At 41.0% G+C, this 16,537-nt stretch overlaps 1 protein-coding gene across 3 annotated transcripts; it reads left to right on the forward strand.

Moving 5' to 3' along the window:
- Positions 1-846: 846 nt before the first annotated feature.
- Positions 847-15,924, forward strand: rbmx (RNA binding motif protein X-linked). Of its 3 annotated transcripts, XM_061686707.1 has the most exons (11): positions 847-1,115; positions 1,231-1,340; positions 5,137-5,243; positions 5,350-5,509; positions 8,359-8,499; positions 10,430-10,544; positions 11,237-11,359; positions 13,353-13,462; positions 14,118-15,033; positions 15,601-15,695; positions 15,777-15,924. In XM_061686707.1, exons 2-9 carry the CDS (start codon positions 1,232-1,234, stop codon positions 14,423-14,425), a joined length of 1,173 nt encoding a protein of 390 aa, XP_061542691.1. In that variant the 5' UTR covers positions 847-1,115; position 1,231; the 3' UTR covers positions 14,426-15,033; positions 15,601-15,695; positions 15,777-15,924. The 3 variants fall into 3 exon arrangements, with proteins under 3 accessions (XP_061542691.1, XP_061542690.1, XP_061542692.1); XM_061686706.1 differs by having other exon boundaries at positions 14,118-15,695; XM_061686708.1 differs by lacking the exon at positions 14,118-15,033.
- The last annotated feature ends 613 nt before the right edge of the window (positions 15,925-16,537 follow it).

Here is a 16,537-nt window from a genome sequence, read left to right on the forward strand (position 1 = left end):
CCAGATGTAGGAATAGAAGGAAATGAGGATGCACATATTCTGGCCATCTTTAAAAGGCAAATTCAGGACATATAACAAGAAAATGGTCCATAAGTGACACAGGAAGACATACAAAATACAGCAGCAGGTTGGTCTGGGACGAAAGATGGTCTAGAATCGAAGTGTTGAATTGAATACGGTGTGTTTATCCGCTTCACAAACTAACAAAGCACCCAGCTGTGATATTTATGGCAAGAATGAGACTGCATGTGCTTCTAGATTGTTGGGATATGATTGACATCAGCACTAAAAGAAAATAAACTTTCAACATCGGGAATCACAATTGAGCTACTGCGACGTGTTAACTCAATTTTTGTCATTTTGCAGAATAGCTGTATGGCTGCTGCCCAATATAATGAATAGTGTTCTAAGTCCATCAGTCAAGTCTATCAAATTTTCACGAAAGATGATAAATAACATTCACTTTCACTAACATGCACAACCACTGCAGGCACGCAAGTTAAAAAAAAAAAGTGCGGAATACATTCAAACCGCAATAATGGTCTGCCCCTGCCCTTCAAAATTGGAACTACACCTTAATTTAAATCCATCAAAAAAATATGGCTTTTCTATTCATTTCTGCTTTTATCTTAAAAACGAAAAAAATAGTAATCCACTGTCCTTCTCAGTGGCTGAATTCCGAACAACTTCATTACATAAAAGGAACAATGAACGAATGAACGTTTTAATTTAAAAAAGGACAGACATTCCGAGTCTTTCCAGTGAGCCCCACTCCAGTCCAATAGGTGGCGCCAATGCGCTTAGACATGGTTGCCAACCACCAATCAAATCCAAACCGGAAAAAGACGGAAAGGAGAAGGGGTGGAGCTTGAGCACTCTGTTGAAAAGCGCCCTTTTTTCATTTGTGTCTCCTTTCTCTGCCACATTAACATCAGTAGGAACCATAGCGAGGTGTTTTAGCTTATTTTATAACGTATTAAGTGGCTTAGTGATTCTTATCTTGTCTTTCACGCCACTAATCAGTCGCCTGCGACGTTTCGTGAGTCGAGTAGCAAACACGCTATCGCTAACAAACACGCTTATCGCCATTTTGTGTATTCAACAACACAAAGAAGGTAGGTTACGCCGAATGTCTCGATAGTTTCATAATATGGTGCGCGCTTCTAAAAACAACGACCGCGTTGAATATTCGTTCGACGTTTTTGTCTCTGACGGTTGATTTTTTTGCAGCATGGCCGAAGCAGACCGACCAGGCAAACTGTTTATCGGCGGGCTGAATACCGAGACCACCGAGAAGGCCTTGGAGCAATACTTCAGCAAATATGGCAGGATTGTTCAAGGTATGAGACAAATGGACACTTTCCAACTTTCTTATCCCTTCACAAAAGCTACAATGTACCATTAAAAAAACAAGCAACTAAAAAAAACGTCTCTTTTAGCCACAGCGAGAGTTAATGAAGGAACTTTCCGGTGCGAGTATAGCATAACCTCGACGATCACATTTGGTTTAGCTTGTCTGGTTTATAATATTGAAGAAAAAGTAGTCACTCTGTGCAATAACAAAATGGCAGTCATGGAAACAAAACACGAAGCCATGACGAAAATAAACCTTTGCTTTGAATCCCGTTGGATCAAAGTGTACTTTGAAGTTTAGGTTGCATATTGTGCCAAACCTGAGTTTTTACAAGGCTATATCTATATGAGATATATTTATATTTCTCCTCTGAACGTCGAAGTCTGCTCTCTCTAACTTTGGCTCCAAAACATTGACCCTTAGATGTCCCTCTGAGGAGCTCTAATTTTATCCAACCTGGTCACTCTGAGAGCGAACCTCAACATCTTAATTTCTGCCACCTTCAGCTCTGGTTCTTGTCTTTTCAGTGCCACTGTTTTTAATCCATACATCATTGCTAGCCTCACCACTCTGGCTCATCAACTTTATTGCTCTATAGTTCCCACAGTTCTGCATGTCACCCTTGTTCTTAAAAATGGGCACCAGCGCACCTTTCCTCCATTCCTCAGGCATCTTCTCACGTGCTAGAATTCTATTCTCTAAAAACTCCACAGCCACCTCTCCCAGATGCTTCCATACCTCCACAGGAATGTCATCAGGACCAACTGCCTTTCCATTTTTCATTCTCTTTAATGCCTTTCTAACTTCCCCCTTACTAATAATCATTGCCACTTCCTGGTCCACCACACTTGCCTCTTCACTCTCCCTTCTCTCTCATTTTCCTCATTCATCAACTCCTCAAAGTATTCTTTCCATCCATCGAGCACACTAGTGGCACCAGTCAACATTTCCATCTCTATCCTTATTCACGCTAACCTGCTGCACATCCTTCCCATCTCTATCCCTTTGTCTGGCCAACCTGTATAGATCCTTTTCTCCTTCTTTACTGTCCAACCTGGCATACATGTCATCATATGCCTCTTGTTTGGCCTTTGCCACCTTTGCCCTATGTCGCATCTCAATGTATTCCTTTTGCCTCTCCTCAGTCCACTGTGTCCCACTTCTTCTTAGCTAAGCTTTTTCCTTGTAAGATTTTCTGTACTGTGAGGTTCCACCACCAAGTCTCCTTCTCTCCTTCCCTGCCCGAAGATGCACCAAGTACTCTCCTGCCTGCCTCTCTGATCACCTTGGCTGTAGTGGTCTAGTCTTCTGGAATCTCCTCCTGTCCACCGAGAGCCTGTCTCACCTCTTCCCGAAAAGCTGTACAACACTCGTCCTGTCTCAACTTCCACCACATGGTTCTCTGCTGTGCCTTTGTCTTCCTAATCTTCCTCCCCACCACCAGAGTCATCTTACACACCACCACTCTATGCTGTCCAGCCACACTCTCCCCTACCACTACCTTAGTCGGTAACCTCCTTCAGATTACATAGTCTGCACAAAATGTAATCCACTTGCGTGCTTCTACCCCTCCGCTCTTGTAGGTCACCTTATGTTCGTGCCTCTTCTGGAGAAAAAGTTTTCACTGCAGCCATTTGCCTCCTTTTTTCAAAGTCTACCACCATCTCTCCCTCCAAGTTCCTTTCTTGGATGCCATACTTACCCATCACTTCTTCATCACCCCCATTTCCTTCACCAACAGGTCCATTACAATCTGCACCAATTACAACTCTCTCTCTGTCTGGGATGCTCAGAACTACTTCGTCTAGCTCCTTCTAGAATTTCTTTCACCTAGGTCACACCCTACCTGTGGGGCATAGCCACTAATCACATTATACCCAACACCCTAAATTTCCAGTTTCAATTTTTTGATTTGATACTCTTCCTCCAAGACATTCTTTGCCAACTCTTCTTTTAAAATAACCCGACTCCATTTCTTTTCACATCTACACCATGCTAAAATAATCTAAACCCTGCCCCTAAACTTCTAGCCTTACTGCCTTTCCACCTGGTCTCCTGGACACACAATATAGCAACCTTTCTCCTAATCGTTGTCAACCAACGCCTGAGATTTGGGAGCTCTAGTGCAAAACGTTCGCCCAGGTCCCTGAATAGTGTTCATCTATCTCTGCAAGGGACATATAATGACAGGGAAACCAATAAAATGCTCTTTCACTTGATGCAATTAAACTTTTTTTTTTTTTTTCCCCCGAAACTAAAATATATCTTTGTTCAATAAAGGTTGGAAAACATTGAACTACTTACCGTATTTTCCGGACTACAAGCCACTACTTTTCTTCCCATTCTCTGAACCCTGCGCCCTATGTAACGATGCGGCTAAAATATGGATTTTTTCCCCCCCGCTAACGGCTATTTAGGGGTGCAATAAGTAAGAACTTGTTTGAACGTAATGCTTAAAACATGACCGCTTCCCATAATGCACTAGGGTTTGGGCATGCGCAGACGTGTAGAAGACGACAATGCTAGTTTTTGTCGCGCTCAACGCAAAGTGCTGCACGACACGCACGGATGCAAAATATTTTTTATTTTTCACACATGAAAAGTACAAGAAAAGGGTAAGATGGAGCTTTTAAGTTGAAAGCCATCGATCAGTCTATCCAGGAGGGAAATGGAGCTGCTGCACGTAACTGGCCACGAGAGAATGCACTTCATGTGTGTTTTGAGCTGCACCGCTTCCGGACAAAAGCTTCCACCAATGGTGATTTTTAAGCGGACGACTATGCCAAAAGAAAAACTCCCAACAGCCAGAGTTGTTAAAGTTAACAAAAAGGGTGGATGATGGAAAGCTTAATGACTGAAGGGCTGACAGAGTGTTACATTAGGAGCCTGTGAGGATTTTTTTCACCGGAAAAAAACATTGCTTGTTTTGGACAGTATGAGGGCCAGTATAACACATTCTGTGACAATACCCATCAAGAGATCAAACTCAATTCCAACTGTGATTCCTGGAGGTACAACAAAGTTTTTGCAGCCACTGGAGATCAGTGTGAATCATGATTTTAAAGCGCCACTCTTGAGGTAAGTGGGAGGCTTGGATGATCAGCGGCGAGAAATCTTTCACAAAAACTGGCCACATGCGAAGATCATCCTTTTCTGAGGTCTGCCAGTGGATCTTAAAAGCGTGGAGCAGTGTGAAAGAATCTACGATCACCAACGGATTTCGAAAGCCTGGACTGCTACGTGAGGCGAACAGCACAACTTCAGCGGTAACTGTGCCTCGAGATGAAAATGACATTGAGAGCGACAGAGAGACTGAAATGGTGTGTGACGGAGATGTTCTGAGATGTTCAACTCTGACACTGAAAAGCTTCAGTGGTTTCAGTGAACAGGAGGAGGATGAATAAAAACAATTACTTTTCTGTTATGTTTTTACTGCCGGAAACAAGGTATGTAAATAAACATTTATAAAGTCTTTCTGTGTAAATATCTAATTTCACAGTGTATATATCGGTGGCGTATGGTCCGGTGCGGCTACTGTATGTATTAAAAAATAAATAAATAAATAATAATTAATTCTACACAAAGTGGGCGCGTCTTCTAATCCGATGCGCTCTATAGTCCGGAAAATACGGTACCAGTAAAAAAGCAGTGTTAAGTGGTTGTGCTATATCTATACAACACCAGTTATTTTTCTACTTTAAACAAAACCGAGAGCATGCCGTCTTAAGTTTTCAGACGGTAGACCATATCACTGCTCTTACTCAATTTTTCTGTATTTCCAGTTCTTCTGATGAAAGACCGTGAAACAAACAAGTCAAGGGGTTTTGCATTTGTGACGTTCGATAATCCAGCAGATGCAAAGGATGCAGCACGTGAGATGAACGGAAAGGTACGGATTGTAGTTTGAAATGTTACAAATGCATTCTAGTTCTAAAGAAAACATTTACTGGTATTTAAATGAGGGGGGTGGGGGCTCTCATTGTTGTGTGCCACAGTCTCTTGATGGCAAGTCTATCAAAGTGGAGCAGGCTACCAAGCCTCAGTTTGAGTCTGGAGGGAGGCGCGGACCCCCATCCATGCACTCTCGCAGTCGTGGCCCACCCAGGGGCCTCCGGGGATCCAGGGGAGGTGGAATGAGAGGCCCACCATCCAGAGGTAAATGATTTGCAGGATCCAGAATTAAATTTCCGTCAAATGTATGTAGTGCTGCAACTAATTATTTTTTAATTGATCAATCATTTCTTATATTATTTGCATCCCTTAATTAAAAAACAGGACGTTATTTCAAATTGGCTTTGCATAAGTGCACAGAGAGGTCTGTGTCCCCACTTGAGTACTCTCTGATACCAAGTATCGATACTGGTACTTTTGACATAAAATTACAATTAACACAATTAGATAATTAAAAAAAATACCCTTTGTTTCTGGTAAAAGCAATGGGGAGTTAGTCCAAAATAAAACTCGCGCTCAGTTGAGGATGCATTTGTAATAAATTAAGTGCAAAATAAAACTACCAACTCGAGTATTTGTTCAAAGTAAAGTGCAAAATAAAACCGTTGAACTTTCCCCCCCCCCCCAAGTCCTATGGCTATGGCTTCTGCTAGATTTTTTTGAGCAAGCAGGCCTTCATTCAGAGCTGTATGGAGTGTATGCGTGACACGAGAGACTGGGAAACTCTTGTCACATCCATACCTTTTTATCATGTTCTTTGCATTGTGTCGCAATACGTGAATGGCGTCTTTCTGAATATTCCATGTATCGAGCTTCTCTTCAAACTTTACTGCGATTGCTTGTCCTGTGTGTGATCGATCCACTGCGCAGTCTGGCTGATGAGAGACTGGACTCACGCTCCTGCTCCAAATAACAGTGGTGAAGCTAACCATAAATGCATTACATGACAAGCTGCTAACATGTTTTTTAACATGATCACGTACCTATGGAATCTATACAACATCTGGAGGACATACTCAATGTCAGATCCCCCCCCCCCCCCCCCCCCTTTTTTTTTAATTTTTTCTCTCCCTTTCCTTCAGCTGTCCGTTGTTGGTATATGTTGTCCACGAGTATTCGATACCTAGTTTATAAGGGACCTGAGCTGTTGGAAAAATTAATGGTAAATAAATGAAAAAAAGAGCATATACAGATGTACTAAAAAGGTAGTTATTCATCCATGTCGAAACGGAGTCTGACCTGCCTCCCTCATACCCGTTCTCTACACTAACCTTTGCACTAGTAGCACTGGTGCGACCAACTTTTTCAGTTGGTTGCATCAGCCATGAATTGGCCGCACCATTGTTTGAGGAGGTACAGCATGACCATGGCATACCATAGTTTTGTATGAAGCAAAGATTGAGTGACTCGAGATATTTGCTAAATATTGTACTATGGGGGGAAAAAAATGAAACAAGCAGTGGCAGACAGACAGGCCAATTAAATACAATCAAGGGCTTTACTTTTATTTGATCATTTGTTCGACTCAGAGGTTCCAATTGTTATAGTGAAGGCTCCGAAACCGCTTCCTCTGGGAAAACCACTGAATTTTGAGTATTGCCACTACCATATGATTGACATACATTTAAGTAATTGCAGAAGTGTACCACCACAATATAAAAGTACTGTTTATGATTATTCACACTATTTTTGCAAAGTATTTACTTGCAAAACATCCATCCATTTTCTGAGCCGCTTCTCCTCACTTGGGTCGCGGGTGTGCTGGAGCCTATCCCAGCTATCATCGGGCAGGAGGCGGGGTACATCCTGAACTGGTTGCCAGGCAATCGCAGGGAACATAGAAAACAAACAACCATTCGCACTCACATTCACACCTACGGGCAATTTAGAGTTGTCAATTAACCTACCATGCATGTTTTTGGGATGTGTGAGGAAACCGGAGTGCCCGGAGAAAACTCACGCAGGCACGGGGAGAACATGCAAAATCCACACAGGCGGTGCCGGGGGTTTAACCCCGGTCCTCAGAACTGTGAGCAGACGCTGTAACCAGTCACCTACCGTTCCACTACTAACAAAACAGTTACCCATTTAAAATCAGTCCCAAACATAACATGGATAAATCATTACTACTACAATCATTGCACTTAATGCGCTTTTCAACTTTGCACATATCTTCGGTTTATGTGTGTGTATATAACATAGACAGAGAGATTTAACTGTTAAAAACTGTATGTTAATGAAAACGAGACACAAATTAAGCAAGCAATCGTCACAGCAGTATAGCCCCCACACACATAAGCACATACCCTTGTAATATTGAGATGATCATATGTAATGTCACTCAGGGAATTTTTTTGTTTTATTCCTGTGACAAATGTAGCAGCATTGGTAATGTGTGTTTGAAAACAAAACCAAAAAAAAAGCTGTAGGTGACTTGCGGCGGAAAAAGTTTACCAGCTTACGGGATTTTACGAGGTAGCTGCGGGCTAGCTAGCTTGCTCACCAGTAGTACCATCTGTAGTACTGGTTGAAGAGTTGAAGGCTCTCACTTGTCATTTAAAACTCAGTAGCGGGCCAGCGTCAATTTAGGCATGAGGTGGCCACTCCACTGACCAGACACAACCGCATAGCAAAAATAAGGATTTGTCAGCACAAAAGGGATTTAACTAATAACAAAAAAAATTCACACACAAAAACAGTGGTAACTCATACCGACGGGTAATATAACAGTACTCACAGACATAGTCTTCCTCCTCTGTAAATTTTTGTATGCTTTGCAATCATAAGTTTCTTCTTCTGGTCTGAGGCTTTCTGAAGTTGTGTGGTTGCACTACACTGCCCCCAAGAGGCCAACCTGCATACAGCAGGAACAACACTCCCAATATAAGGCACACAACAGGAGCACAGAGGTGGCTAATGTAATAGTCACATGACGCAGCTGGTGACTGACATAATCGCACGACACAACAAAACAATAAATTTTACTTTTAAAATCGATTTTGTTGTTGAAGCCAAAAAATATATATATATATTTTCTTTTGTTGTGCTTGCAGACTACTATGACGACGACAATGGAGAACCCTTCTTTAAGGGGATGTCGTCAAGAGGTCCCCCTCCGATGAAGAGAGGACCACCTATGCGCAATGGAGGCCCTCCACCGAAACGATCTGCTCAATCTGGTCCCATGAACAGACGTAAGCATTGTGTTCTGTGTGTAGTGTATTTTAGATAAAATGTGCAAGTCTGTTAGGGCTTACATGATATTGAAAACAAATGCCTTTATATATATATTTTTTTTATTTTTATTTTTTAAACCTGCGTTATACTGTGAGTACTGAAAGTATTCAGGCCCCTAAGTTTTTCAGTTATATTGGAGCCATTTGCTACAATCATTTAAGTTCACCCCCCCCCCAAATGTACACACAGCACCCCATATTGAGAGAAAAAAAAATAATCGTTGAAATTTTTGCAGATTAAAGAAAAACTGAAATCTCAAACAGCCATAAGTATTCAGACCCTTTGCTGTGAAATTCATATATTTAACTGTGGTGCTGTCCATTTTTCTCTGATCGTCCTTGAGATGGTTCTACACCTTCATTGGAGTCCAGCTGTTTGATTATACTGATTGGACTTGATTAGGATTACTGATAGGACTTGATTAGAGAGATAATTGCGAAATAATCAGTACAAACAGGATCAATGTTTGGAAAGTTCATTTTCTACGCAAACTAGTTCAAAGTTCAGTTCATTGTTCCAAAAATGTAGTAGTTCGCATAAATGACTCGTAGTTCAAAAATATTTAAATCATATTCCAGATTCTATTCCCCCCCCCCCCAAAAAGAAATTTCTGACTGGTTATTACCCTCAAAATAAAAATACTTTTCCCAATTGTTGCCAACCATTCATTCATTTTGTAATTCTTAAATCACGAATTAAAACACAGGGTTCCTACGTACAAAAAGTATGGAATTTGATTTCTTCAATTTCCAGGTCAGGAAAAGTATGGAAAATGGAAACTACTGGATGGGAACAAATATCAGTTTCCAAGACTGTTACAAAAGCTGTCTAAAACAAAAAATTATATCTAAAAATACATAGCTCGATCAATGATAATGTAGTTACCAGGGATTAATGGACCTGGCGGAGGCAACGGTCCTCCGCTGCGTGTTGGTTCATGCCTCCACGTCACCTGTTAATTCTTAATTGTATACCTCGTCGGGCATTAACTCTGATTTATATGCATCCGATCTTGTCTGATTGTTTACGTAACTCGTGATGGGTAGATATATAAATTCTCTGACAATTGGCTCACAAAGTCAAATTATAAAAACTGGTTGGCGAAGGACCCCTTATGATCCCATTAATCTTCTGGAAATTTGGTGGCATAATGCCATATAAAGAGTCAGAATGATACACATCTCTTTACTCATAAGTCACAAATTATTTAAATGTTTTCCCTATGCGTATGGAAATTAGAATCTTGAAAAAGTATGGAATTTTAAAATCTGTGTAGGAAAACTGAAAACCGAAACAGGACTTTTGTCCTTAATGTGCAAACAAAAACACAGTATGACAGCAATGATGGTGAAATTACATTCATTAACTTTTCATTCCTCGCAGGTCTGGCTGACTATTATTAAAATCATTTATCTATTCTTGTATTACAAAACAGTATTATCACAGTGTGATCGTACAGTGTTTTAACTAAAGTATTCTTATACAAATATTTTTTCTAGTAATGTAAAAATTGATGTACTGTGTTACAAAAGAGTGCCCACCCACTGTCGTTTCAGTCAGATCGAAATAGGAATATGCAGAAGGTATGCATTGTTTCCTGTGTCCTCATTCATAGTTATCATACAAGGAGATAAGTAAACACTCTGGGCTGCTGCGTGTGTTGTTTGAAGCATTATAATTTACTGTAACATGGGTGCTACTGTTATTAGCATGTCCAATCCGGTCCCTCTGCTGGTCACTTTTAATATTAGTTAATTCACTGTATATTACAGTACACCAACATTGCAGCAGACCTTGCGATGTGACTGTTGCGCACACGTACATCGCAATGACGATGCTCAAACAAATTTTCATGCAGCCCTAATGTCTCATCACTTTGCTTTTCAGCCCCAATGTCAAGGGACAGGGACCCATATGGTCCACCCCCTCGCAGAGACTCTATGATGTCCAGAAGGGATGACTATCCATCACCCAGAGATGACCATTACAACTCAAAAGATGGGTAGGGCACATTAAATCTTCCACCCACCTGCTTTCTGTACCACTTAAGGCCTCTTTATACTCCCGTGCTCACGCGGCCGCATTGAATCACGTGACTGACGCATTGGGCCGCGCGGCCCCTATGAGTCACTTGAGACGCGCACACGGTAAAAATTGTTGCTGCGCGTAGAATGCCGTGAAGATCTCTCGCAATTGGTCCGTTTTAGTCACATGCCGTGATGACTTACTCAGCGGTCCCCTGGGTTCCACATACCACCTACGCAGCCACCTTCTTGATCGATTTTGCAGCATAATTAAACTCATCTAGGTCCATTTGTTCTAGCAGACACTGTTCCAGGGTCGCTATTGTTGTTGCTTTGTTCCGGAAAGTAAAGTAAAAACGGCTACTGGAAATGGCCAAAAAATGCAGAGGAAACTCCACCCTGTGATGTCTGAGCCAATACCAGCTGTAGCGACACCCCTGACTTGGAGGAAAACTGCAGGTCATTTTCAAAACTGCGCGCGTGGGTTGCCCAAGAGTATAAAGGCATAATGCACGCGCAAGTATAAAGAAGCCTTTATCCTGAAGCTCTTCATGTTTCAACTGCATTTGTAGCCTGATACATATTACCATGTGTGTAGATGTTCATTTGGGGAAACAAAAACAACTCATTAGTAACAGTTACTATCTTGAATGCAATTAATTTTTGGCAGCTACTCCAGTCGGGATTATAACTCGAGAGATTCAAGGGACTATGGACCACCTCCAAGAGATTATTCATACCGGGATTACTCCAGTTCCCGGGATGACTATGGCTCAATGTCCAGGGGTTACAGGTAAGTGTTTTGGTTTGAGGGTGAACAAGTAAAGATTTAAAAAAAAATATATATATATATATATATATATATATATATTTTTTAGTAATGAAAATACGCAAGGGTCGGTATCAGATTCTGGTGGTATTGGAATTAGAGCTTTCAAATTTCGGTAAGTAAACTCTTTTTCCCCACTGATCACAAACTATTTCAAATTTTAAAGAAAATACAGAATATTTGGTACATTGTTACTTTTATTTAAAATACAAAGTTCCATTTGCAGCCGCTGAGTATTTGCCAAGAGCTGAAAAGTAAATGCTCAAGCACACAAAACATTTGTAAACATGCATTGTTCTTTGTCATAAAAGGGACTAAACTAGATTTAAACAATGTAGCTGCTTTCTAAATATGCAATAAATGAAATTACAACTAAATTCATGAGTTGAAACTTTTTATTTACCATTAAAATTTTTAACGAACATGTGAATTTATGGGACCCGTTCAATCTTGCATGGCAGTATGAAAAGTAAAGTGGCATGCTGTATAAGTAATCTTAAATGCAGACATGGGATTTATGTGAGATGCATAACTCTTCTTGAATTATTGTGGTCAAACTGTTTATAAAATTAGTTGCTGTACCTATTTGTTCTGAAACTCTACTGGTTGTCTAATTGAAGAGATTGTTCATGCACTAATTTTCTTGAACATAAATCGATCGACACGGCAAGGTGAACTGTGTAGCTGTTGTAAACTCTCATGTTTTGCCTTTAAAAATACAGCTGTCAAAGGGCAACTCCTGCATACGGTATTCCATTGCATGCATTGTAGCTGCAATTGCATATGCATTTTTTTTCCACAAACACTTATTGTGTAATAGCAGACATAGGTGTTCACAGTTGCATGTATTTTTTTTTAGTTCAAAGGTGCAAATTACACAATGGTAAAAAGATGAAATAGTCGCGTGTGGGGTTTGTTTTGTGGGTGGACTCAGGAGGAGGAAGGCAGGACACGGCCAGAGTGGATGAGAGAGATTCTGCCGCTCTCTTCCTTTGTCTATGCGGACTGTACGCAGTCAAAAAAAGTGCATAAAATTCAACCTGCCTAAGTCTTGCCTTTGGAAACAGCCAATTGTATTGGGACTCACAAAAATAGCTCATCAGAAACAGGCAGTTTTAGCAGTTATTGAATCCTTTACTTTTCACAACCTCTTTATACCTTGCAACACTGTAATCGGCCCATGCCTAGATCAAAGTCGTCAGTTAATTGATGACTGATATTTTTCCAAGAGAATATATTTTCCATCAGCACACAAAGGTTGGGACCGCACCCTTATTTTGTGCGGATGGCTTCGAAACAAATAAATGTTCAAAAATACAACTCACCAGTATGCCGAATATACTTGTAATTATTATAAGTCCTGTGCATATTTTTTCTCTAGCTGGCCGGTCTCATCTTGTGTCATAGCATAGCATTTTGTAAGAACGGGGCGTTATAGCCAGGCTGAGGTTTGTGTAGTATGATGAATTAACACAGTTGTTGTCCATGAATTATGGGCCTTAACATTTTGGTGTTGAAGATCAAGTTTAACTTCGCGCTTCTCCCCTCGTTCCTCGTCCTCGGCAATGTAGTCCATGGTATGAGTCTTTTAAGACCAGCGGCGATCGGACTAGCCAAAGCTAGCGATGCGAGGCTAAGCAGTGTTCTTATGCACAGCCATCTTATTGTCATACTCTTGGACCCATGCAAATGTTGGAAGACTGTCGCGTTGTTGGCCAGATGATTTACTGTTCCACAGAGCATTATGGTCAGACAATGGCAACAGACTGGCGAGTTGAAAGTCCTCCGTAAATTGGCTGATGGGAAGATGAGATGCCAAAAACCTGCTATTAGTCAACGTCGGCCTTTAAACGGTGACGCGCATTAGTAAAGTCGACAAATCTGATCAATCCTCAGTTTGGATGCATAGCTAAGCCAAATCCCACATGATGACAAAATGACTATGTATTTATTGCAGTGACCGTGATGGCTATGGTGGAGGACGGGATTCCAGAAGCTACATGGACCGTCCGAGCGGCGGCAGTGGTGGTGGCGGAGGCTCGTACAGAGATTCGTTTGATGGTTACGGTACGATATTTTTATACAGGTATAAAACAAAAACACAATGGCACGAAGAGGAGCTGCATAAATAACCAACCTTCATTTTCAAGAAAGAACAACCCAAAGGAAACCACTTTCCAAATATTCTCATACACTTTGCTGTGCCAACAAAAGTTGCAGTTTTTCAGCTGTTAGTTTGTCAAGCATTGGCATCTCTTGCCACTGCGTTTCTCAAAAAAAAAAAAAAAAAAGTGCTTCAAATTTTGTTATGGCCAGAGTTGACTACCCTAAGGAGCCAGAAACAGTCCTTGGAAACGTCCACAAAACAGAATGCTGCAGATCAAAGCTCTCCCTCAAGGAGTTTCCTTCCCAAATAACCATCAAGACCACCCTGAAAACTTGGAGCTCTAAAAGGAAAAGTGGCCTCAGATTTCATGTTGAAACAAATAACTTGAGTACTCAAAGTGGCTGGATGTTAACCGCCCCAAATATCTGCAACAAATGTGTTCAATTTAGAACTTCCATCACCACCAACAGATGGTGACATGTAAATCTGCCCATCTGTACAGTTGGTACATCACAGAATTCAATGTATTGGCAAAGAATGAGAACCAAACCTGCAAGAAAAAAAAAAATTGTGTAAAATATACCTTGCCAATTACCTGACCCGTTGACCCTGCAGGTAACTCTCGCAGCGCCCCACCTTCACGGGGCCCCCCACCGTCCTTCGGTGGGGGCAGCGGAAGCAGTCGTTACGACGACTATGGAGGCAGTTCCCGAGATGGCTATGGCGGGCGTGACAGTTACAGCAGTCGGAGTGAGCCGTATCCATCTCCCCGTGGCGAGCGAATGGGTAGGCAGGAGAGGGCTGCTCCCCCTGGCGAGAGAGGATACCCTCCTCGCGATTCGTACGGTTCAAGCCGCGGAGGGCCACGCGGTGGCCGTGGAGGCAGTCGACCGGACAGGGGCATGGCTCGCAACAGATACTAAAATGGACATGGAAGTCTCTCAAGCAGATATTAGTCTTCATGCAGCATTGAAAGTGTTGTGGGAGAAGTCTGACAAAAAGTCTAAATCTGTGGATTGAGTCTTAGCTTTAAAATGTATCTTGACTTTCCCAATTTTTCGTTAATTTTTTATTTTTTTTTTCCCCCCTATCTCTTATTCATGTAATGGTACAGTTACCAAGTGTTTTTTTGTACATTCAGTGCTTCTGGAATCGACAATGCCCTGAGTTTGGCTTTCCTACTCTAATAAAGTTTTTAGGTGTACACTGACCACTGAGCATCAATATTCCAACAAGGCATAACAACCAAAGGCCTGGAAAATGAATGACAAAAAACAATATCTCGTTGAACAAGTTCTCTGTAAAGTTAAGTTGGTGAGTCTCTGCTCTGGAACTTCACTCAAAAGAGAAATTGGTCACTGCTGTGTTAAAGGGTTAGGCAAATGTCACTCTCAAAATGTTCCAATGTAGTTCCATCAGAAATGGATCCATCATCCTAGAGCCATTCGATGGCACGCTACGACAAAACCAAAGGCAAGAGCAACCAAATGCAAGCTTCTATCCTACAAGAACCCATAGTCAACTGCTGCTGGTAAGCAAAGCAAACCTCTTTGTTTCACATCTGTAAATGCCTTTCATTGTTCCTGTATTGCAATCGTCACTCAATTCAAGACAGTAGTGCCTCAAAGGACTTAAAAAATAAAAAAAATGAAAAAATAAAAAAAAGGATGTCAACTTGAATGTGCCTTTTTAACTGTAGCTAAATTTGTCAGAATTGCAACGAGCTCCAAGGCAAGCGAAGACTTTTTGTCCCTTGCCCACAAGATTTTTGCCAGCTGAGCCCTGAAAATGGAGATCCTTTTGCACTAAGTACTTGTCTAAAGCAAGCAAGGTTGACTTATGATTTAAATACCATAGACAAAACTATATTCAAGGCTTTGTTTGTCAATGTAAAATTAAAATGATCGTCCATTGTCAGTCTCAAAACCTTTTCCTCAAACAAAGGAGACCTGGAAGAGCGCCGCCATTGCAACCACCAAACTGGAAACAATCCTTCAAGTGAAAAGGCAGTGGGACCAAAGACTTGCGGGATCACTTATGTTTCATGAATACAAAATAAAGATAATGGCAGGGTGTTAATTTTATCGTCTTGTTGCAGGATGAACACACTTGAAGGAAAACAGTCCTTGTTAGGCACCAACTGTCCTTGGATTCTCAGACCAGTGGACCAAATATGAACACATTCCAGTTCGTGTAAGTATTGAGACAATCAATTAGAGTAGTCAGTATCTATGTATGTGTGCATTAATGTTGTAAATCCCTATTGTCCTTTAGGCTCTGCCCCAGGGCTGAGACAACTGGTTGAAAAACTTGTGGAAAATGAAGAGGCTGAGGATTGGCTCCAAATCTTAAGAATAAATGACAAAAACCTGCGCTGCTGTTTGTTTCAAAGACTGAAAAAATTAAACTTCAAAGAAAATAACTTCAAAATTGAACTGATTTTCTATTACATTGACAACACAGTCTTCCTAAACGAATGGCTTTCTCTTCGCTCATTCATGTCCCAACAGAAGATGGGTAAGAGCTTTGGAATGTTCAAAGGCAGAGTTTTTTTTTTTTTTTTTAAATAATAATATAAAAGAATTAAGTGATTTACTATACACCACCAAATAAGTCATACATTCTGATCTTTTTGTTACAGAACATGCTAAATATTCATTAACATTAGGCCTGTAATGATACAGTAGCCAAGCAGAAAATTGCAATATTCAAGGTCTGAACACACAAACCGCCACGTGCTCCTTGCAAATCCCAGTTTTTGCCACCCATCCAGATGCAGTGAATGAGCTCAGTGTGCTACCATACATAATAGGAAGAATTAAAAAAAAAAAAAAGCTATATTGAAGATGCATTTCTTCAGCAATTGTCATGTGATTACTTTTCCCCATGACTGTCATCTAACTGGAGTGAACAATGAAGATACATTTCTTCAGTAATTGTCATACTTTTTCCCATGATTGTCATCTAACTGGAGTGAGCAAAATTTGCTAGAGCTAGTGAATCTCAGCAGGGAGGAAGAACCATGGCCAATACTA

The sequence above is a fragment of the Phycodurus eques genome, chromosome 9, assembly GCF_024500275.1.
Source record: "Phycodurus eques isolate BA_2022a chromosome 9, UOR_Pequ_1.1, whole genome shotgun sequence".
In the NCBI taxonomy this organism is placed as follows: domain Eukaryota; kingdom Metazoa; phylum Chordata; class Actinopteri; order Syngnathiformes; family Syngnathidae; genus Phycodurus; species Phycodurus eques.

Coding starts and splice junctions, on each gene's coding strand:
- rbmx (XM_061686706.1), top strand. CDS start 1,232: ATGGCCGAAGCAGACCGACCAGGCAAACTGTTTATCGGCGGGCTGAAT. Junction 5,244..5,349: donor CACGTGAGATGAACGGAAAG/GTACGGATTGTA, acceptor TGTGTGCCACAG/TCTCTTGATGGCAAGTCTAT. Junction 13,463..14,117: donor AGATTCGTTTGATGGTTACG/GTACGATATTTT, acceptor TTGACCCTGCAG/GTAACTCTCGCAGCGCCCCA.